Source organism: Euwallacea similis, chromosome 28 (assembly GCF_039881205.1).
Source record: "Euwallacea similis isolate ESF13 chromosome 28, ESF131.1, whole genome shotgun sequence".
Classification (NCBI taxonomy): domain Eukaryota; kingdom Metazoa; phylum Arthropoda; class Insecta; order Coleoptera; family Curculionidae; genus Euwallacea; species Euwallacea similis.
Window position 1 is genome coordinate 414,699 of NC_089636.1, and position 25,365 is coordinate 440,063.

General features: G+C 34.6%; 1 protein-coding gene across 8 annotated transcripts in view; it reads left to right on the forward strand.

Moving 5' to 3' along the window:
* Positions 1-25,365, forward strand: part of dlg1 (discs large 1) — a 162,553-nt gene that overhangs the window by 106,799 nt on the left and 30,389 nt on the right. For 5 of the 8 annotated variants that reach the window (XM_066403265.1, XM_066403261.1, XM_066403263.1 and 2 more), the window contains 3 exons: positions 6,462-6,656; positions 17,424-17,459; positions 25,275-25,313. In XM_066403265.1, coding sequence (XP_066259362.1) covers positions 6,462-6,656; positions 17,424-17,459; positions 25,275-25,313 — 270 coding nt within the window. Of the gene's footprint in view, positions 1-6,180; positions 6,400-6,461; positions 6,657-12,854; positions 13,002-17,423; positions 17,460-19,153; positions 19,641-21,503; positions 21,609-25,274; positions 25,314-25,365 lie in introns of those variants that run through there. The other 3 variants (XM_066403267.1, XM_066403268.1, XM_066403269.1) reach the window with 3 other exon arrangements.

Genomic DNA, 25,365 nt, shown 5'->3' on the forward strand with positions numbered 1-25,365 from the left:
ATTATTTTTGCACCATTTTATGCTAATTAAAGGAGCATGTCTTAGAGTCGTAACGTGAACAGTAAGAACATTTATCGAACGCTATCCAGAGCGTCCCCGACCATCTGTGGATACAATAAGGTTGAATTTTATAATAATTATATTAATAAGGCGCCTGGTTCAACATCTGGAACGGTTTGGCACATTCACCAATTCTGCAGTCAGAAAGAAACTTGCTGTTGATAACGAAGAAAATGAAGTAACCACTTTAGCGCATTTCCGTGCATATTCCATACACGACGCGAAAACCAATATTGGCTTGACACCAACGACTAACAGGGGGATTCTTAAAAAACAAATTTGGACCGTACTATCTCCAGCTAGTTCGACATTTGATAGGAGTCGATTTTTTGAGACGTATTCTTTTTGTGAAACTACTTTGCTGTAAATACAAGAAATTTCTAATTTTTTGAGTAACACCATATGGACGGACGAATCTAAATTTACAAAAAATGCCATGTTTAATTGTCGAAACTCGCATTACTGGGATAACGAAAAAAGCTCTCCTATTTGCAGATGTCATTTTTAAGAAATTTCGAACTTTAGCTTCAACTTAGTGTGTGAACTTAGTGTTTCAATCATTATGTTCAAATCTTTAGAGTAACATAAACTTTTTTTTCAATTACATTTTTGACTAATTTTTGACTAAAACTAAAAAAAAATAAACATTAAGTAGCTTGATTGTATAAAGTTACCCTTATGTATCTATTACTTACGCAGCGTAAAGAAGTTTAGAGTTTTTGTTCGATTTACTCAAAAAGTATTATTTTTTTATCCTTATGATGTTTATCGTGTTTTATTATTTTTTTCTTATCAATAGAATGATACAAAAATAATTGTAGGGTGTTCTTTGAAAAAATTATTTTTTTTAATTTAAAAATTCTAAATTAAAATTTTTTTCAAAAACTTTTTCAAATAGAATATGGTATTTTCCAGTTATTTAAAATTTATTTAATTAATTTATATCAAATAATTTGGTGAATAAGTGAGTTTTAGTAAAACTCTATAAGTCATAAAAATCAAAATAAATCAAAACCAGTTGCGAATCGGTACTATGTTGTACTATGAAATTTATGTTTATTTTTAACAAAAAACCTATTTTCACTAAAAAAAACTGCCATGTTCCATGTAAAAAAATGAAGTAAGGGTCAGTTTTCGGTATAACCAGAAGTCATATCAAGTTGAAAATATTTTTCCAATATGAGATTTTTCCCACAAAACAAAAATACATTAAACTTGTAATTTTCCATATGCGGATTGTGTCAATTCTCAAAGGTATATTCTGTATTCATATAATCTAAGTAGCTCGTACAACACGGATATACATGGATGAAAAAATGGAAATATCCTTAGACATAGTAGACGCGCGTAAATCGCCAAATAGTGAGTATTCTGGATTCACCGAATCCAACATAAGCGGATAGCTATTCCGGAGCGAGAACCGTCATCAAACTTAAATTCTGGCCTTTCCAAAGAACATTTCTTATTTAATTGTAGCTTACGTTGTTAGCCCCATCCGACTTAAACAAACCTGGATATTGCAATACCAAGAAAGTAATCGTAGTTTTCAAGTTTTCGATTGGAGCTCTCCGTATAGTACGATTCTCTTCTCATGCATATTTTCATATTTCTGTCTTTAAAGTTTTAAAATTGTTTAGACTATCTCGTCTCTTCCCAGCTCTCTAAAAGGAAATTTCATGTGATATTCTACTACATTTCCATTTTAATGTTTTATAAATTTAACATCATGGGGAAGTTTACTAGCAATTGACGTCATACTGCCAGTTCTCAATATCATTTCGATGTTCACATTATTTTTTCCAGTAAACAGTTTATTTACCAATAACTCATTGCAATAACTTACTAATTTCTGTCAAAATACCAATTTTAATAATAAACATAGCCACGTCTACTCTCATTTTATACTCTCATCATTATACCAAGTACTGGTAATTCGCGGAAGGATAGCTGATGCATACCGACTTGCCAGGTTTTACTACTCCTGGATTAACTTTTCGAATGACCTGGTATTTATCCAGTTTGCCATAAAATCCGTTTACGTACAGTTCACCTGAATTATCTGACAGAAGGTCGAAGCCACAGCCACAGCTCAGTCCTGAAACGGCATCGTTTACGTGACTATTAAAAGACGCGAAGCTCGGGCGAATTGTTTGAGTGAGGAAAACGTGGATAGTTACAAAAAATATAAACCGAGGAACATTTTTCTTTTTCGTTTTTTGTGCGTGGTTTATGTCGATTTTTCTTCTTTTCCCTGCGGTGAAATTAATTTCTGGTAGAATTTTCTGAAACTTTATGTCATTTCTTGCAACCACTTGCAATGAGAGAAAAAGCGAGAGAAAGAGAGGAGGGGAGCAGGGGAGAGAGAAAGATAGGGAAAAAGAAAGAGAGATGTCTCTTTATCTTTATTCCAATTGAAACCTTTCCAATTTATCAGAAATCTTAACAATATGCTCATTTCCACGCAGTTCGCAATTGGTCCCCTGCCGGTCAAACTTGACACATAGTAATTGTTTCCTGGAAGCAAATCTTGATAACCACCACTAGACTCATCAATCTCTGTTAATCCTAATAATAGGTCAAACACATGTTATATTATTTTTTATATGTTTTTATAGTCGGCGGTTGGCAGCTGTATTTGAACACAACGCCCATAAAGTTGTGAAACAAATCAACTTGAACATTTGTTAACAGTTTATATTCAACATTTAAGCAGTATCGGACATGTGCCCAGGGGCGCGCTTATCTTCTAAGTCTGCCACCGCATGCTCTGCAACTCTAAAAACATAAGCCGGAAAAAAACCGGGGCCTTTGGATCATAATTTGAAGAAACAAACGTGTTTCCATAATTTCGGCTTCTTTCAGATATTTGGTGTCAAAAATGTGTGACTTTGCCTTCTATTAATCAACCCTGTATCTTTTACTGAGATCTCCATGATGCAACTCTAATTTGAAGCTTCTGGGATACATACTATTGTACATACGAGACGTCGTAACTAGCAAAAAAACCGAAAATCAGGATTTTTGATCTTTAGAGCGCAATTTACCAGTGAACTATGTCGTATGCATAACGCAAATGATTCAAATCCAAAATCAAGTTTATCAGTATATCAATACATTTATATCAAAACATAAAGAAAAAAAGTCGTATCTTGTGTTGTTTCAGGAATTTTCTTGGAATTTGTGATTTATCACACAAAAATTAAGGCAGAATTAGCTGGTCTCACTACAGGTATTTATAGATACGTTCACGTTTTGATATATATATTTTTATGGGGAACTTAAGTCCGTTTCACATGGCATTTTTAAATTTCTGTTAGAGCGCTGAAAAATAGTTTATTATTTATGTCACGAGACCAAAAAATGCTGTTTTGCAGGGCGAGTCATACACAGTTCTAACACGAGTCATAAGCGAGGCCAGGGTCCTGATTCTCGATGCATGGGAAATTCTGCTAAACGCTTTCTCGGCCGCGTGACGCACAATATTTTTTTGCGATCTACTTTAGTTGATATGCCTTACACACAGGTAGGGGTTTCTTGGGAAGGTGAAATTGCATACTATCATCAATTAAAACTAACCGAGAATAACGTTTTAAAATAACTGGTGGAAGAAACCGCTTCGCTAGCCTAAAATGTGTTGAAAACAGTTTTTCTTCAGTGCTTTGTCTTCCAATATGTGGATTTTTCCGGCGCCAGTTTGTTATAAAATTTTAAAAAATCAATACCTACCACGCTGTCAACTTGCATCAATGCACAGAACAATAATTTCACACTTCACTTATTTAATGTTCTATTTAATTTGGAATCAATTTTTAGGAATTTTCACAACATTACCCAGACATGTTCTATGAAATGTTGATTCACGTACATAAAACGTATTTAAAATAAGAACATTTTTGCGAACAAACTCGCGAAAGTTGATAAATCGTGTTATTTAACTGGGCACAATTCACTTAATTCTGTCTTTTTTCGGTTCGTTCTCTACGTCACAGATTTGGCGCCAATTTGTAGGAGGATCAAGACGAAAACAACTGTTTTTACAACGAACTACTTTAATTGAAAGTTTCTTGTAGAACTAACTAATAAACGATTTATGAAGAAAAGTTCCTATAAACATGTACGGAATAAGTAAATTTTTAACATAATCGATTTTTTAATAGTAAAAAAAAACGCTTACGCTATCTAGACGGTTATACATCGAACGATATTTCAACCATAAAATTCCTGATAGAAACATTTTTCCAAGCGTTAATCAACGTCTTCAACAAACAAGTTCGTTAAAACAGACTGGAGATCCTGTCCCGAAAATTTTGAAGGCCCAGTTGTTTTAAGCACATCACACTCAACGTGTTCAGGAACTTACTCCTAATTTTCTTCCACGTCCGTGATTCTTTCCATCAATAAAGCGAGTTTTTCAAGAATTACTATAGACGATTTTCTTAACAATTCTATATTGGATGCAGGATGAGGTTCATGAAGATGGTTTCCCACACTAGTCGTCATTAGACATTTGTATTGGAATTGCTATGTATTGAAATTTTTTGGAACAAAACCTACCTGTCTTTTTAGAGCATGTGTAATGACAGGAAATGATACGTGTTTTATGCATGATGAAGCACGAGTGGACTTTAGTTTGTTCGTGCGTCAAAATTTAATAAAAACATATGAAAATAGCTGTATTTTTTGTCTGGAGAAACATTCCCAAAAAACAGCCGACCTGGTATTCTGGTGACCGAGCAGTATGGGATTTGCTGTTAGCACCTACCCACAAAACAATCTCGGGTTATTTTTTTTTCTTCTTTTGCGCCGCTATCGAAACTGTCCCTAGGGGCCAAAAAGACGTATGTTTTGAGGGTCTGACTCGTTTTGTTTTTTTTAACATTGATCTACGGAAAGGTCCAAATTTCTGTTGCTTTTTAGTTGACTCTCTTTGTGGTGCAGCAGCCCCTGAAATTCGCTGAATTTATCAAGGCGGTCCTCACCTATGGTCTGCTAGATCCCTTGACTTAAATCCACTAGATATTTTCTCATGGGGATATCTAAAGTCATTAGTTTATGCGACTTCGGTAGAAATTGAAAGTCTTGAGGAATCGAAAGTTTCATGCACATTATTTAATAAGAAACAATTTTGATGTTTTCGAAAGAGTCTGGCAAACACGTAGGAGAAGGTTGAATTCATGCATCCTAGGTGGTAGTATCTACTTTGAACAAGTTTTGTGGATTTTGATTCTATAATTATAAGTTTAACTGAAATTTAATTAAAACTTAATTCGATTATTGGAATTTTGCAATTCATATTTTGAGTTGATTCAAAGATGTGCAAAAAGTTCATTTTAATTTCGAAAACGAAGCGAAATACGAAAAAAATCAAGAGACAGAAAATTTGCATATTCAATTGCTCTATTTGAAATAATTAGGAAAGTTGCAAAAATCTACCTGGAATTACTATTTTTAGTGAGTAAATCAGCCTGAGCGTTTTTTAAAGAATAATAATTAAAAGGTTTTTTTTTTAACTTTGCCACCTTGCATTTCAGAAATCAAGATATTCCGGATATACATGTAAAGGAACCTCTTTTCTCAGTTTGACTCAAAGATTGTTCCCTTGAAGTTACGCTCTATGTCCAGGAAGCACCCTAATGATAACGGAAACATTTTTTTCGTGTTCTTCAGAGTCCTGACTATGATGGAGAATAAGCCGTCTTGAATAATGATGTTCTCATCAACTCTAGAAAATTACTTGCCAATGACATAAACGTTCGCCGTTTGAAGTAAAGTTAATTAAATTTCACGGTTAAAAGTGACGTCGATAAAAAGGAAACAAAAGTTAATCTATAAATAGTTCAAGCAAATATTTTTCAACTGATGTGTTTATAAGATATCGACAGATGAAAGGCAGGATTATTGAGATAGTTTTATATTTATCCTGATTTATTAGCGCAAATGTTTTACTTGAGATTGAGATCAATTACTGTCAAATGTTCAAATTCATAATAGAGCTTGAGAAATTTCATAAACAGTTTACACCGACTTAAAATAATCACTCAATTTTATGATCATCCAGTGCGGTTTATGACTTAATAATCGAGTGCATAGCAAAAAAAAATCCATAAAATTTCAAAATTAAGTTGTTAAGTGATAATGATTGACTGGGTCTCGATAGTCAGACACTCAAGACGTCGTTTTTCAAATTATATGACGAGTGTCCCCAGAAAAGTTAGGAAAAGGCGCCAGAAAAATTCCAGAACGACTTCAAATCGCTCCCAGGCTCCCTCTCCTAGCGAAGAACTTATCAATCATAGAGCCAAATGCTCTTGTTGTTGGCAAAGGGAGACAGTGAAAGCGGTATATTTTAAAATTTTGTTTATGTTTACACTACAGAATGTATTAGGAAATTTTTATTTCAGCAATCTCGCTATCCTTCCAAGGAGATACCTCCCCCACCTTCACCACCCGTGCAGCCCAAAGGTATCTCTACCGTAATAGCCGCAGAGAACCATTCGAGACGAGGTTCGCTTGAAACTGCGGGTTCAGGTGGCAGGAAAAACTTTTCGGACAAGGGTTCCATTAATGAAAACCCGAGGGATGCTGCAAACTTTATGGTAAGTTCCGGTTTCATGTGAAAACTGAATAATGCGGAAAGTATATGAGCCATTCCTCTCACATCTTATGTATGCATTCTCATTCCCCATGTCCCCATACATTTAGGTGCATAAACAAAAAGCCCTCCCTGTATGAAACCAAGCTCCTTAATAGCTTCAGCACATACGTGTGAATTTTCCCCGAATCAGCTTAATGTAAAGAACTTTTTTACACCCTTGGGCATGAGAACTTGCATGCCTCAGTCTGTTTTATTGTCTAACCTTGGCGCCTCTTAGAAGGTGACCTAGATAACTAAAATACGTCGAATAAAGTCACGTGTTTCCTGGCATTTAGATCGTCAGGACCTGGATCTAATGATGTTGTGACTGATGATGTAAAGGATCGATTTCAGCTGTGCTGTTGTGCACTTGTTTCAGTTTTAAGTGGTGGTTATCACATTAAGGGTAATCGCTATAAGACCTTCCGAGATAACACTCGGATGAATAAAGTTAATGAGGACCTAAGAATGTGTATCTCTTTATGTGAAAATTTGTTAGGGGTTGGGAATTACTCTAACAATTCTGGGTCGCGATTATCCAATTTCATATCACAAAGTGGGTACGCTGTGGTTCCCCGAACGAACCGGGCACTGTAAGGTTCCCCGCGCCTGGGTGGTCGAAGTCCCCCTGACGAACTAACACGATTGAGATTTTTTTTAGACCTGGTCAGTGTGTGAGATTATATTTATCGTTATAAGAGCTTCCAATATAAAATTCGGTTGAATAGAGAAACAGAATAAAAGACAAGCTAAACTGAAGGAAATGTCGATATTTCTATTTTTATGTTTGAAAAATTGCTAAAAATTCTACAAAACCAAATACAACAGAACCTTTTTGTAGATTGGAAAGCTGAAAGAATAGTCTGAAAAATCCAATTTTACAAATTATTATATTATATATCAGTTAGTAATCCGGGGGGGATAAAAGAGGAAAAGGATCAAATCATTCAGCCAAAAAAGAACAATCATTGTCTCTGTTGCAGTATATTTTGCAAATTCCTCACTATCTTTCATCGGATTTGATTGCGAAAAAAATGCAAGTTGTTGTAATTTCGATAATTTCAGAATTTTATTTTAATTTTTCTGAGTGCATATTCTGAAAGTTTACAGAGAAAACCTATATTTTGTTATAAATTACATTACGAAAATAGCATGAAACATGTTACAAGCAAAGCGAAAGTTTGCGACCGGGCCGCAGGTCAAGTCAGTAATTTCGGCGAGTGAAGTAACATGCCGCACTTTCGAGTTTTATTAAAAACTTATTGAAATCTCAAGTCTGCCAATTTCCAGAAAGGATATCTATTTTATTGGTATTCCAAAATGTTGAAATATCACCCGTGGTTGCCATGGAAATACCAGACGCGAATCAACTGTGCATAATAATATTACGTAACATATTGAAGGTTCATTCCACAGTATTTGCCTGTAATTCTCGAGTTTATGCATTGAGTCAATTTCATGGTGCGCGTAATTTACCGCCAAAGAAATAAAGAAAAATATTTTTGGTTCGATTTGACTATAAAACGTTCTTGTGCTACTGTTGTAAATAAACTAATTTTGGATTAAAAAAAAATAGAGGCACCAATAGAAAACATAAGCAGACTATCGCAGATACTCTCCTTCTAGTTTCTCAAGTGGGCTGATACAATATGCGGACCAAGACGAATTTGTCTCTCGAAACAGTAAATTAAAAAAAATCCTATCCGTCATCGCTCTGTAAACATAGAGAGAGCAAGCGACCATCTATGGCGAGTATTTAATTAATTAAATGTCTGTGGTCTGCATTGCACGCATATTAACCAAAGAATTCACGACCAGAGTTCGGGCGCCCTCTGTTGGCACGAGTTGCAGAACGCTGAACGGCCAGTCCGGTCCGCGCATCGGGGACGGTTGCGGCAAAAGTTCGGTTTTCCAGGACGGGACAGAAAACGTGACGTCGACGATGGTGTTTTGTTGTGTTAGACAGCTTTGGGCCGTTGTTATGGAAATGTGAGGGGACATTTCCAGGATGATCGACGCTTTATGAGCTGATTTTGGGCTTTAAATGCCACAAGGATTGCTGTTAATTCGTTGGTAAACAACGTGAAATTTCCGACTCAAAGCTGGGTTAGGGTGCATTGAATAATAGACGATGACGGTATCATTGTTGTGTAGATTTGCCAAAGGGTGAAGTTGTTGCTTGAGTTGTTAAAACCTTAAAGGCTTCTTGTAGCTGGCAAAGTAGTCACTTAGAAATCTATTGAGATTTAATAACTTGTCAAAATCCATATTAAGAATAATTAGCTCTTGTTCTATTAACAGGAGTTCAAGCCACGAATGTTTACCAAGGAGATCAATACGTAATTGCTCATCATACATTAGTTCCGTCAAGATCCTGGTGAAACTAAAAAAATTAAATTACGTTTTTTATTTAACTATTCAGAAAATTGTAGTACTTAAGGTACTTTTTCATCCATTCATAAAAAATTATTTTATATTCCAATTTATCAGATACTCACTTCAGCTTTATGGTTTCTAATGCGGTCCTGCATTTTCTTCCTTATTGAATGAGTAGTTTGTGACTTACCAAAACTTATGATGTCATACTTGTCATTAAATTTTTATGATGAATTTTATCATCAGCGTTATCATCAAACTTTTTTGCCAGAATGAGAATAAATTCCGTGATAAAGCACTACGGTTATTACAACGTACATGTTAATATCGAACATAGAGGACTTGTAACGTAAATAAAATTAGTCGCTGCCTGATAGGTGATCGTAAATAAAATTATCGGGAGTAATTGCACAGGTGCAGCAAAATTGCCGATAATTTTCTAGTTCATGCGTTGATATGATTTTCTTTCCTGGGCCCTGCAAATACGTATCACCGCTCACTTTTGGTGCGCGAAAAAAAAAAGTCGAAATGGGACATTCATCTGCAATTCCCGTAAAAATGAAAATAAAATCATTCTTCCATGTAGGTTCAGGTTTTGCTCATATCTCCGACCGGGAATGTGTGTTATTCCGCAGCCAGTGCAAATAATAGGCCGCAAAATATTCCCGTGCAGCTGTTCCCGTATTTTACACATTTTGACATAAATCTTCAGTTACAGAAAAAAGGTATGCGCGCCGTAAATACAATATTCTCGACCTCTAATGTTATTTTTCCTACTAGATGCATAATATACTATTTTGAGTAACTTTGCCTATGTTTAAACCTGCATAACTTTTTTCCCAAAAGAGATTAGAGAATATTTTGAACTTAAAGTGCTCTATATTGCGAACGTGATAACTTCGTATCCGGCTATAGTTTAATGCTGCATAACTATTTGTACGGTGTCCAGTTCCTAACTGAAACTTCAGGTTTTCCACTGACATATTCGGTTTGCGCCTTTACATGTGAAACCTCTAGAAAAGGGTTCTCAAAAAGTACTCATTTGTGAAGAATGTTTCATTCATGCTACGGACTCGTTTATTCGATTCTGGCGCATTTCGTCTAGTCTCCAAGTCATTAAGGAATAAAATAGTAAAACGTGATATTTTATTATGCGGTAGAGATCAATAAGAGCTCTAACAGGTGTATTAAATTATAGAGCAGCGACATCTAGCCACCTCTAATTTAAACTTTTCTACAACTGAGAATTCGATTACATTTTCTAGGATTAGGGTTTTGGAGCTATTTCCTAGATGTCTGGACGAAGCATCGTGTCTAGAAAAGTAATGTGAAGTATTTGTAGGGGAAACACGATGTTGAAATTATTACGATTTTTTTCACTTAAGTGATTTGACTTAAAAGAAGACTTATCTTCACATTTCCCGCAAAAAATAATTTTTGTGTATGGTCTCTACGCATTCGATTGTTTTGGCATTTTCGCCAAAGGTGGCCCGGGAATGCCATGATAATTGCAAATAAACAATTGTGAATTATTTGCGCGTCGTATGCAAGATCGCCGGTCCAGTTGAAAGTGATGACCGAGCCGAGATTTACGTGTTGAAGATGAAAAGTAGAGTGGCTCGCTAGATCAGTGACGCATATAACAAAGTAAATTTTATGACCATGTATTAAAATGCGTTCAATTCTCTACGTAAAGAAAGCAATATTAAAATCCTTCCATTAAACAAAGGTAACAGTAGGAAGGTGTTACCTATGAGCAAAAAATTGGACACCCTTTAAAGGATTGGAAATTGCTCTAAATTGAATAGAGACCCCACAGAAACATTGGAAAGACAAATTTATAAAACACTTGAAAAACATCAAAATATAGGTTATGTTAATGGTGTTTCTTAAATCTATGGAAATAACTTACCCTTAAGACCTCTTGTTAGCGGCATAAACCCACCCATGCAGCCACTGTTAAAACTTTTGCTAAATATCCAAAATCAATTAGCAGATAACACTGAAACCGATACTAAAAATTCGAGTCATTTTTAGAAAAATTGAAGTTTTGTGTATCGTCTCGACACGTCGGATTATTTTGGCATTTTTACCGAAGGTGGCCGTGGAAAGCCATGATGGATGCGCAATCGTCACGGCGCAACGATATGCAACAGTTGGACATTTATACGGCTTCAAGGCAGTGCGAAATATAAACTTTCCTTGGTCAAGCTAAAAACGATGATTTCCGAATTTAACGTGAAAAGTACAGTGGCTCAAATCATGATCAGTGTCACAAGTAATAAATTAAATTTTATGGCGATATTGTAAAATGCGCTCAATTCTTTTCATGAAAAAAATAATATTAAAATCTTTCCAGTAGATAAAGATAACACTACAGTCATAATGGACTGTATTACCTCTTCAAGTATGCAAATTAAAATGTTGATCCATATTCACGGTCCCTTGAGCTCGGTTTGCTGTGATACCAGAACTCTTGATGGATGAAGAGTATGGAAAGTACTTAAGTTTTGTAGTTTTCGTGAAAAGTACCGTTTCATCACAGCAAATGGTGGTTACGTTGACCCTCAACTGACCGTTTATTTTCACTAGATGAATCTTCCTTAATACTCAGCCCGGTCTTCTGGCAGCTGGATAGGGCGGAATTCACCCCGGGGACTCTCTCCCCCACCGCATGAAGTCATTACTGCGAAAAGCTGCGTCACAAGCGAGAATCATGCAATGCGCCTGCCCGCTAAACACCTCGGGTTTCCTTGGAACCGCCGTTAAGCATTACTTCCGGGGAGGTTTAATCGAGCATTTGGCCTATCTGCCCCTCCCGCTTCCTGTGTCCTCCTCTACTTTTTCCACCATAATACTTCTCAATATTTCGATTATCTCTGCGTCTTCATGCGCCTTTCCTGCCTCAATTCCTTATCATTGTTCTTTCATCAATGTCCACTATAAATATGCTGCCCGTTTCCTGCCTTGCATTTGCAAATATTGCACACGTAAATAACTGCATGCTGCAGTTTCGCACTCCATGCATGCAAACTAGCAGAGGTCTTACTGGGTTTTCTTGATTCTTTTCAATTATGCCGGGACAACTCTGTGGCCTGTAAGGGCTTGCGCTATGCTATAGTTAACTAGGCCCCCTTTCAATTGCAGCCACCATTTTATATTTGGAATGAAAGTCCTTGTTAGCCCTACGTCCTGCGTCCTTGTCAATCTTCAACTGACCTGAACTAACCGGAACTAATCATGCGTTCCTAATCCCTCAATAAGCAGGATGCAGGCCCTTTCATCTGCAGGCAGCAGACCGTGCCTTGCTCATTCGGCACTATCCTGCCCCAAAAAAAGAAAAACTCGTGAAGGAAATAAAGCGTTGTTTGCTGATTTTTCCAAAGACGCCAGGAACCAAAAATTATAAAAAATATATTTAATACAATGATATTTAATAAGGAATGAAAATGATCGATTATTGTGAAGGTAGAGTAGAATGTCAAATGGAAAAGATTTACGGCAGCTATCGGCGTAGATGCCTTAAATTGGTCTCCAAACATTGCGAGTTTGTAACTAATAGTGATGGCTTCCAAAATCCATGCATCAACCCAGGGAAACTTGTACTATATTTAGCAATAACCTATCTGGCGTTAAAGCAATTTCAAAGACACACATGTAGTTACTTGAAAGGCAACAGTTTCAACTTCTCGACTTCTTGAGTTCAAGGATCGTTTTATCGATTCTCGCTATCGAGAATATGGACTTTCCAAACTCGTTTTCAATGATAACATCGCGCTTGCAATAACGTTATCATAATATGCCGCCAACATCTTCTTCGTCGTCAAATATGTGTTCGTTCTGTCCGATTAGAAAGCCGCCCTCAAAGAGAGCCGTTCGTTTCGACTCGTATGTGGACACATTTTCCATATCAGACGCTTCAGCTCATAAGGTAAGTTTAAAATTACCCTGCAAACTAGTTGTTTATGAAAAAATGTATGAAAAATAGCCCCAGTACTCTACACAAAAACAAACCCGAATGCATTGAGAATCTAAAACTTTTGCGCCGTTAGAGTGGAAACTGTATTAGGAAACTTTTTGAAACGTAAACCCTGCAAAATAATTGCAGGGTGGAATTAAACGCAGTTACAATGTGCGCTGTCTGGCAGACAGCTAAAGCCTAGCTACAGCATCCAACAATCTCCGTTTCAGTTTCAGTGCTATCGGGAAGTTCGTGGAGTTCGCTATGTTCACGGGCATACGAGGCCCGGCGTGTTTTTGAATCAACACGTGTTTTATTTATTAATATTTTTTTCATTGATTTTCCTAACTGTAAATTTACGCATTTACTTGTGAACACAAATGATTTCGAAGGAAATAGCTCTCAATGCTGGAGTTTAATTTTTCATTTTTGGTCAATACCTGCGGAACAGTCTATATCTGCAATGATACTGTTCTAATGTTGTCCAGCTTTCTTGAAATTTATTGCCTTTGCTAAGGTATCTAGAGGGTGTAAAGTTTAAAACAGATCATCAGCATCGCCCATATTTTCAATCGAGTCCGTTATTAAATCTATTGCTTATTATGTCTTAAATTATTCAATTTTCGTATTAATACTTTTGAATGTCTTTTAATATAATATAAATGTTTAAAAATTCAAGCGTTTCAGCGTGACTAAAAATCGTGATTTCAAAACAAAATATTGCTATATGTACGCTTGAATATCTCGGCATTGTAGTAAGATGTTTTTACATACGCAGGATGCTTTAAAAAGGAGTAGCAAACCTTAATTGTGTGATTTTTTACTGGAATACACTTGATTTAGATAGTAGACATAAAACGTGCATCAGAGAACGCAACCAGAAAACAATTTTGAAGTTAATAACTCAGAAAAACTCAGGAAGAACATTTTCAAACCAGACCGGGGGATCCCCGCTGTTCAAGCGAGATCGGGAAACCCCCGCCGATTTGACGTTTCGGTATGCGATATATTTTGGGCAACCGTCGAAATTGAGCGGTCTTGAGTGTGTTCACAAAAGGCTCTTTCTGAATTGGAATCTTAAATTTTAACTTTAAAAATATTTACTAAAAATTTCCGAATAAAATATTCTTTAATATTGCAATTTCTCTGGAAGAATTCAAATTCATTGTTTACTATCTTTTTCAAGTGGTCTCATTCATCTCGTTTATTTCATTTCTCTTTCTTAGAAAGCAAGTTCCCATCATTCTTTTTTCGCTTACGAGCTTTAAGAGACAGTATTGCTGGGCGTGCCGATTGACTGTACATGTTTATCGCCTTTCTTTCAAAAGATTTGATTAATAATAACACGCATATGGCTCATTATTTAGCTAGCGAGCTAATCAACTAGAATGTCATCATCATCCCCATTATATCATCATTGTGGTTGCCATGAAAATATACGTCAAGCCAAACGGCACCGTTGATACAATTTAACACGCGTTATCTTTTTGTGTTTCAAATTTCATTTAGAAAAGTTTATCGTGATTTTATAAAATGTAGCTAAATATAGTAATGGAAAAAATCGTATATTATACATCGCGGATGTGAAATATTTATGGCAAACACGTTTTACATCCCCCAGCGATGCGCCTTTGGGATTTAAAGTTGAGGTTTGGGCGATAAAGATGTACTTGACAACCTTGGTGCATTTAGTACATATTGCGTCCTTTATTAGTAAGCAGGCACCTAATAAAAGAGATATTTTTCTTGTCATCTGATATTTCGCTTGATAATTTTATTTAGACTATCTTTGCAATGAGGGAAAATGACAATAAAATAATATCATCATCTCTGTAAAATGTACAGGTTGCGTGTCGTGGGTCTTGTACCAGGTACTTGGGCTGGAATTATTGGACTAAAATTTAATGAAGCAAAGGCATAATACTATAGTGCAGCTCGGCTTACCGCTTTATGCACTCCCAAATCCAACTATTACTAACATTATTAAAAAATATCTCATATATAATCATTTTTCCTTCGGTGTAGTATAAAGTATGTACGTGATAATGTCCGGATATTAGCGGGAGGCAGGTTTTGATGTAACAAAGCAAAGATGTTTATCAGACCTCCATACTTCGGCAAGAAATCAGCAAGGTACAGAAGATTTAAGTTGTTCGGAAGAGCCAAAGTTTATTTTGCAGACAAATTTCTGGTAAGCACCGTTACGTTTGGTCCTAACTGATATTTGAAAATTTTAAATTCACAATGTAATCGAAGCAAAGATATTGCTCTGCCACCCATATAGTCGTATACAGGACACTTCAAATTGGACCCTCATCATTGGGATCCTGGAAACTAGATGAGATATGAAAAAGTTTAAATGGGAGCAAAATTGTGTAATTTAGCACTTTACCAAATGCCGTTTTCAAAATTTGAATTTTCTTAGTATGTCTGTAGATAGCCGCAAAAAAAACAAAAAATTGAAGATTTCGCTTTTATTTTTTTAATGTTATTTGACAAAGAAGGCTAAAACCACAAGCCCCTTTACATTGCCACTTTTCCTCAGCTACACGATGACGTTTTCAAATCTACCATACCGACGTTTTGTCTTTCGATTATCATTATCACCGTTATTTCTTCTTAGGCGATACATTGAATTCTTCCACCGAAAAATACTCGGATGGCAATTTTGAAAACATCATCGTGTAGTTGAGAAAAAGTGGCAATGAAAATGTACTTGTGGTGTCGGGCCTTCTTGTCAAATAACGCTAAAAAAATAAAAACGAAATATCTAATTTTTAGTTTTTTTCAGATATCTTCGGAAGTACTCGAAAAGTTCTAATTTTGAAAACGGTATTTACTAATGCGCTAAACTACGCAATTTTGCCCCCATATATACTTCTTCGCATCTCTTCTAGTTTCCGAGATACCAATGGTGAGGTCCGAATTTGAAATACCCTTTATACATATATGTATACATAACAAGTCTACGAAGGTAAAATTGCAAATAGAACTGAAAGAATATCTCGTTATCTTTCAATTTCCATTTTAAACAAAGCAAAACAACTCCAATAAACCTATTCCTAAAGATTCCTTCGGAAAATTCCTCTCCAGTTCTAGTAAACTTTGAAAGCAGCTATAAAGGAGGAACATTCAGCAGTTCAGTCCATAAAATGCGGACAAAATCTACTGCTAACCCTCATTAACCCTCAAATGGGAACCAGTGTGTTTCCTGAATCCATGACATCAGTTCATTTATCTTTCCAAAGCGACAGTTCTCGTTTTTCCCATGAAATTGAACTTAATTTTGCAGATTACATTACGTGTGTGTATTTATCATGTACGATTTTAGTTTACAATTAGTAACTTCATTGAAAGGAGGTGCCAATGAGCAGGTTAAATAAAAACATTCCTAATTTTTGTTTGCGCTAATTTAGATTTCTACCTTGTGTCTTCTACACTTGGGCAATTTTTCGATAATGGTACATATCACTGAACCGTAATGTTAAATCGCTTAAAAGGGCCAATTAATCAATGTCCAGTTAGGGAGCCTACAGTTAACAACTAACTGACAGATGAAGTGTTTTTCAAAGTGGAACAAGAACTTAACTAACAGTTGAAATAAGGACAACTGTACGAAACACCTCCGCAATTAACAGAAAAAGTTTGACTAACGGTTATCTCTTACATGTAGCTTTGATAGGACGTTGAAAAACTGGCCTTAAATAATTGAAATTTTCCTCTCGTTCTCATCAAATTAAGTTTTTAATTAAGCTAATTTGCATCGTTAAAACCGTTCGCCAAGGTATTGATGAAATTTATTTAAGAATTTAAATTTCCTCCTCATGTAATAAACGCTAATTTAAGTACTAAACATTTTCTCAATTACATGCCATATTTTGTGAGAAACTCATGGATACAATATAGTTTCAAGGTGCATGAGCAAACAAGCATTTCTGGAACACCAACATATTCTTATCGCCACTCTGTCACAAGAGCATCCTGTATAAAGTTGAAGCACAATTGTGCGAAAGAATAAAGGAACTCATTGCTCATTGTAGCACTAGTTTTGAATGAACTAAATATAGAATGCTAGTTTTTACTTTGCCATAAATTAAGGATGCATATGGGTCGGTTTATTTTACACATTTTTTTAATGATCAACAATTTAGAGTATCAATAGAAAGTGATCATCAAAAAACCTCAAGCCGGCGAAATATCGGAGGTATGTCTTAGATTAATTCATCCGTTAATCTGTTATCCGTCAGGTGTTTGATGGCAAATAGAAAATGGCTTAATCAGTGCCTTACGTTTACGGTTCACCGCCTGCTGTGATGTTTTTGTTCAATGATCATCTGTTATTATATGTATAAACTGTTTGCATTATAATTAATAAATGATCCTTTTTTTCAGGGAAATGACAGTTGGCAAGGAAATGATACCGATCAGGTAGGTGAATTACCTCATTTTAGTAAAACATAGAGTCACGTGGAGACTCTCAAATTCAACTCTTAACGTGAAAATCTTTTAAACTACCAAAGATACTTGATAATCGAAATGAATGAGGCAACACAGTGCTGTCTTATAAACAGAGCAGGTATATATTTTACGGCAATGGCGACGAGAAAAAACAAGAAACGAAAATTTCTATTTCTCATTTATTTTTTACCTACCGATCATTAAAAAAGCACTTAAGTAAACATTGAAGTATGACTGACATATCTTTGATGTATTCATCTGTTACCTGTCAGTCATATGTTTAAATGGTAATTCGGTAAATAGCAAATGGTTTAATCAACGTCCTACGTTTATGATTCATCCCCTTCGCGCAGATTTTTCATAATCACCAGAAATTAACGGAACGTTAAGGATTGACGCTATTGCTTACGAAATCGGACGTTTTATCTGAGTAACTCAACGAGGCCTGAGACGTCCCAGCAAAAAAGATTATATGAAACCTGATACATCCTATGTATATATGTGACACGCCTTAGACACATGCTTATAGCATGAAACTAAAGCCCTATAATATTTTATTGTTATATGTATATTCATCCCCAGAAACTCTCTTTTACTCTGTTATGTGAAAGATGACAGGCATTTCCTGCTCGCTTGCGAGGCTTCTGATAGTCGAGGGTCAAATTTTAAATGTCTACCTGCGACCTGTGCACGCCCATGTCGGTCTAGAATCTAGAATGTAGCTAGAAATTTACATAGTACAGGATCGTAATTAAGCTTTCTTAAACTAATTTGAACCAATTTTCGATGAATTGATGATCGTAAAGGCTTGGTTGTTTAAATTGGGGGAGCTTTTAGCCCCGTACTTAATTCATATCATTAGATATTTTATAAAGATATTTATTGGCAGAAATATTAAATAATGAATTGAGTTTTCCCATTAATTCTTGTCAGGTTTGAAAGCATAAAAATGCGTTATAAAAGTGTGGAAATATGAAGGCTGAAGCAGGCAACGCTTTAAACACGCCTAGAGCTGACAACAATTCCAACATCCTCTCGCAAAGTCTAATGGACCAATTCATCATTTACCAGAGAAATGATAGAATTACGTTATTTAAAATATGAACAGATTTACGTTAAATGCGCAAATAAGGGTGCTATTAAAGATGAAATCTCATTTACTAATAATTCTTTTAGGATATAATATTTAAATACGTCCCTGTACTAAAATTCCACTATCTGGTGACGTCGCCACCTCTAATTGCGGCATTGCCAAACATAACTAATAATTTATATTGTTGGCCTATTTTCTATACCATTTTAGTTTCTGATATTATTTAAAGTTTTTCTATTTCTGAATGGATGAAGGTGAATAAAAGTTAGAAAACATTTATTTAGAAGTTAATATAATTATTTATTCCGCAGGTATGCGAAACGTGAGCATTATTTTTTTGTATTACTATAAAATCTGACGCAAAGCAATTGAGGATTAGCCTTTAAGAACTAAAACTTATAAAAAACCTATTCAACGTTTAATGATAATGTGAAGGAAGCGGTTTTCATTATTTCCACGTAGATATCTCTTAACATAATTATAATTAACATTAATTGATAACGGGATTATTCACAAATGCAGGTTTACAAGGAAGCAACTTATAAACATTGCAAAGAAATGTGACAACATGGTAAATCATAAGCGTTGCAGTTCCATGAAGTTACAGGTGTCCCAAAACTCATTTTTGACATTTTTGTGTGATTTTTTGTGATTAACCGCAAGTTCGGTACTAGAAAGTGTTCCTTTCTTTATTTAAGTGTTCAAATATCCATTTTGCGTTAATCTGCGGCCGCTGATTTGCCTCCGGTTCAAGAAAAACCAACCCAGAAACAATTAAAATCTCGCCATAGTGAACAATGTGAACATTATTTTGAGTTTTTACCATGAATAGGTCCATTTACCTTCTAGTTTACAAATCAGTGATTAGTTTAGACTCTTCAAAGTGATGCTGTGATAGTTACCCAAAAAAGTCTGTAATAAATGACCGGAAAATGGATATTTACTGTGGTAGTAGTTTGGGGGCAACATAACCTCAATTCCCTAATGCATTGATGCTTGGGATTAAATTCCCTTGGTTGAGTCACCAAACTCCATCTTTTTGAGCTTAATCCTCATAGGTATATCTAGTGATAATTACCCATGAATTTCAATTGAGAACCGTTATTTGATGTGATCTTGAATAATACATATTACTGAGATAGGTACCATCTAGTGAGACAGTTTCTATTTGTCGATATAGGTACTGTCCCTCATTACTTCCTATTTGTAGCTATATACAACCAAGGGGTCTAATTAAAAAAATATATAATTTTCTAACATCATATTAAAAGCTGCATGATGTGCAGCTTTTTTAAGCATTGTTTATAATGCTTACACTTATATAAATCCACAAACTGCCCAATATGTTTGAATTGGTTTAACATTTATTTCATATTGTCCACCTAGTTCTCTGTACTTAGTGCTGCACTGTGATGATTTATAGTCACTAAATCAAATATTACAGTGCTTAATACCATAAAGTTGTTGCTAAGCAACTTTACCTGTCTCAAGCAAATTTATGTTTTGCAAAATCCAAGTCTCTTCCACAACTATTATCCTTCAGCTAAACATTTTTTCCCTTACTGTAGGCATAGGGTAACAGCAAAGGTATTTAAACATGTACCTAATTGTATCTAATTGCGTCAAAATAACAAATATAGAGATCGTCAATTCGCCAAATTGTCAAGAAATCTTGTTTAGTTTGACCTAAAACAGTATGATACTACTGATACAGTACTCGCTTTGTCTGTAACTATCTTGTATTGTAACAAGTCATCTACTAAACTTGTAACATAAACAATTATTACATTAAGGTAACCATTACCACATGCAAATCTGTAAAACTAGCTCATCCTTCAGTCTTCTTATCAGAACTGAAACCCCATCTTCATATTTATTCTTCCTTCCTTTCATAATTGAAACATAGAAACCGGTATATTACATTTAGGAAATAATTACTATAAATAGATAGCAGATTGTTTTAAAATATGGAATTATTTAAATTTGTGAATTTCAATCTTAAGATGGCCTGTTACATTTTCTGGATGAAAATTTGAATCACCCTGTATAATTATCTTTAATCGTTTCCTGGGAAATGGGGATTATCTTCTCCAGGAAAATAATTCCTTAGATAAAGAGGGGAACGTCGCACTAATTATTCTTATGGAAAAGATAGCCCTCATTTGCTAGAAAAGGGTAGAGAATAGTCACAAAATCTTATTTATTTTATGGATTTTTAGTAATTGGGATTTCTTCTTCTCTTCTTTTCTTTTGTGCATTCAAGGATATCTGCTCAGTTAGATATACACATTTAGGTATTGTAAGTCATTTGCTAGAAACCAAAATATTAAAACCTTGTTGGAATGAAATGGGTGCCCACCCACGGAGTTAATTGAATTGTCCAGTTGACAAAAATAGGTACTTTGTTAAACTATTAATCTTCACAAGAGAAAAAAAGAGTTTAAATCAGTTGCACACTTCCCTATAACTAGCTTACGAGGAAAAAATTAGAGTGCCTACTGAATATGTTTTTCTCAAGATCACATCATCATTTTTGCTAATATTGGTTTTGACATAATATTGGTTGACACATTGCCGAATATTGGTAATTTAGACAGTGTTCAATTCACTAAATTCTGAGCTAAATGTCAACATTTCCCCGAATGTTGTCCAGTAAGGGTGTCTAATATGTTGATCTCACAAATTTAAACCTGTCTAAAACATAATGTTTCTGCAACATTTGCAAGAGTATTTGCTGTTGTGTGTCATTAATTGATCTTTTAACTTTCATCATTTCAATTTAATTAATTTTCTGGATTTTTTTTCAGAATAACCTTTAAAAAAAACTATAGCGCCTTAATTATGTCAAAACATGAGCAAAGCTATTTTCATTATATAGTTTCAAATTTTGCATATAACAAGACTTATAATGTTTGTCATAGAAGAAGTTTAATTAATCCGTGGCCATGACCTCAAGACGAAAAAAGAGCAAGCAGGAAAAGGATGGGTTTATAAGAAAAGTTTCATCTTTATTTAATCTAGACACTGTAAGTATAATTTTTTTGTAAGTACTTATTGAGTAATTGACCCAAGATTTGATCAATACAATTATCTGGATCTTAATCTAGATATTACTTAATTTTTAAAATTAATCCGTGTAAAAAAAGTTTACTTCTGTCAATGTAAGGATTAAAGTAAAGTGGAGGAACAAAAATATGTGATTTTGCACCAATCTGAACTAATCTTATAAAGCCGCCTCAAGCATATAGAAAACATTTACAAGCATAAAATGGTACATTTACTGACTGATAGTAAAAATTTTCCTTAACACAATCATTATCTGTTCAAAAAATGGCTAATGCAACAATTATATTTATGTAACTATTATTATAACCAAATAATGAAGGGTTTCGGGGAAGACAAGAAACGATTGAATATTACTTGTCTAGACTTGTGCCCAAAAAAGACAACGAAAGCGTTTTAAGTCATTTTTCTCTGTCTTGTACAGTTACCAAAATTTCGTACATAATTATCCTTATTAGGTACTTTTACGTACCTTTTGTCCTCCCCGATTTGAATAAAATAAAATACTTTATTGTCCTAAAGTCGTAAAACGTGCCAATGTTAAGCAAAATGGAAAAATGAAAATAATCATAATGGAAACTCAACACCTCTTACAAGTTTTCACAATAATGTTCCCTATCATCGTAAAACAATTTATCTAAAAGGTAGATCTTCAAGTGCTTTTTAAATAGTTTCATGGACTCAGGATTATGTGGTAAATTATTGTATAAGTTTGCACATAAACAGTGGGAACTTTCCTGAAATAGTGCACTAGAATAAACCAAAATAATATCAGTATTAGGTCGAGTACTATGATCAACTATAATAGTTAAATGCTGTGAGAATTTCGTGTTTTTTTTTTCAAATAAAACTGAACAAAAGAAAAGTGTGCAAGGAAGTGATAGTACTTTGTATCTATGAGATTATAGTTTATGTTACATGAGTCTAGTAGGCATTTGTAATTAATATATTAATAATATATATTAATTTATTATTATACGCTTTTGAAGTATGAAAATTCTGCAGTGACCTGTTGATCGACCCTAAAAAACGCTCCTGTAGCTGAAGCGGCTATAAGCAAGTGCATAATACAAGGTGTTTCATAATAGTATATCAAAAATTCAGAGCGCGAATCTGTGGATGCTTTAAAAAAAATCATATGAACACGAGTCCGCTTTCACTTCTTGTTTGAAGTACAGGGTGATAAAAAATCGTTATTTTTTAAGTTTTTTCTTAATAAGTCCGTTCCGTCATTAAATATTTTTATGAAAATTAGGGAGTGTAAAATAGGCGTTTAGGTGTTAATTTATTTTCCTGGCTAATTTATTTGGAAAATGAACTTAATGTTCAGGAATTGACCTTTAAAATGAAGAGTTGTTTGAAACATGTTTATATGTGAAGTTTTCATTTTATTTTAATAAGACATAATATAAAATAAGCTAATATAATATATGAATAATATGCAGAGTCTGCGATTTCACTCTCAAACTCCTTTTTTATGCTACTTTGATGTATACCACTTTTTAATTGTTGTATTATGATTAACACATTGTTACATATTATTTTTTTGTGTTCCTGAGGATGCAATAATAAATTAGGAAACGTTGGTTGCCCTTAATAAGAATTTTAATTGATATCCCGATCCTAAACCCAAAGAAAAATATTACTTAAAGTTAAGAAGAACAATTAAAGTTTGACTACAGCTGGAGTGACGCTTGGCCACTTTGGCACCGTTGTTGTTTACGATGTGTATTATCTCATTTTAAGCGTGGCTTAGCTAAGCGAAGGTTATATTAACGTGGTGCGGTTGCAAGATCGATTAAATGGGACAAAAGTTGCCCCGTTACTGACCACTTAGCTTTACAATATCTGAAGAGAAATTCGAAACGATTTTGTAAAGTTACTTGAAATAACGAACAATACGTAGATTCCTACTTTGAAAACTTGATGATACATTTCTGAGACGAAATGTCTAAAAATAGCATCATAGTAATGCATCATTTGATAGGGAATAAAAGGGATTTTGGAAGCAACATTAAAAAAATCCAGATCCATATTTGGGGAAAAAGTGAACGTGGATAAGTTATGAAACCAGTAATAATTCGACAATGCTGTGATTGCACTTTAAGTGATTACCAAAAATAGCAGTTTTTGTTGCTTTTAACAGATGCTGCATCTCTTATGTTTGCCGTGTTGCCAAGACAGCAACTATGTGTGGTATCATTTAAAGGAAACACCCTGTATATGTGCTGATTGATAAAGGGTGCTCGAGAAAGCATAAATGTAAAAATTCCCCTTTTCCAGCACCCTGTGTAATAAAACGAGGCTTACTTTCCTTTTACTGATAAGCTCTTTAACTCCAGGTGGATTTTCAGGTGAATCTCCAAATTTTAATGATAGTCGTACAAAATGCATCTGTATACAAGACAGGGAAAAAACTAATATCTCTCGCTCTTAATCTCTCTTGTAATTTATCTTTCCTCTCGTGCCGAATGGCAAATCCTAGTGAAAATCCCCTGGATGTTATGCGTCGCGACGCGGTGTGGCGTGCATCACTGATGTAAACATATTGGTTTTGCATCCGCGACGCTAATGGGATATGTTCACTTCAGATATGTTCGTACAACTACGCCGACAGAGATAAATAAGGATTCCAGTACAAACATAATACCAAAATTAATCCGCGTGGAATCATTTATTTAGATAAATACTCGGATTATTCCCGGATAGAGCTACATGGCGTATTCGACAAGCACAGGGTCTATTCGAGGTATAAATTCAACAGTAGGTACTTGAGTTAACTGCGTACAAGTTTGAATTGTGGTCACTTGTAGTGTAATCATTCTTAGTTGCCTAATTAAGTATACTAAGGGGTTTCAATTTTTTTTAACATCCTCTACAGGTTGACCAGTATTAAATCAATGGAGGTACAATAAGTACTACACAGGTCTAGGGTACAGTAATGATTTAATTAAATTTAAATTTAAATTAGAATTTAATTTAAGAAGTTAAAACTGAATCGTCAGATTTACGTCAATTTATCAAATTGAAAATAAACTGCAATCAAATTATCCAAATGCATTCCTTGAAAAAAGGTGTAACATTTATATCCACAATATCAAACCCAATAAACATTATAATGTCCCTGAGGTAAAAACGACAGCTTCGCACAGAAGCCGCTTTTACGGTGAGATTCGCCAATTTAATGAACTGTCTGCCGGCTGATATAAACCTTGCAGAATTAACCGAATCTCCTTGTTTGATGTTGAAAAATTAAACATTTACGATTTGTTAGGAAAAAAAATTCCCAAATTTAATCGCCACTGGAACGAGTCAGATAACTCATGATATTGCCATTACATTTCCTCCCCTCTTAAGAATAAATTTTCTGTAATTCCAGTCTTTTCTACCAAATTTTAATGCTTAATTTAAAAATTTTAATAAAGCTACAGAAAGTTTATTCGATTTCGAATACTTTTGAGAAAATATTTTGATAAATTATTAAAAAAATTGAAAAATAACAAAAAAGTTATTGATATTGTTTTAACAATTGTTAAAAAGACCTTGGTAAAAGTTTTTTTGTCTCGAAATTATTAGCCTAGTGATTCGGTATTTTTGAAGAGGTGTTCAACATTTTTCCTTTATTTCAGGCCCATTCACCACTATTGGGGCAAGGAGATCTTAAACAAGTAAGTAGTATTTTTACTTTTTGGTCCTCTGTGCGTTAGTCTATGAAAGTGG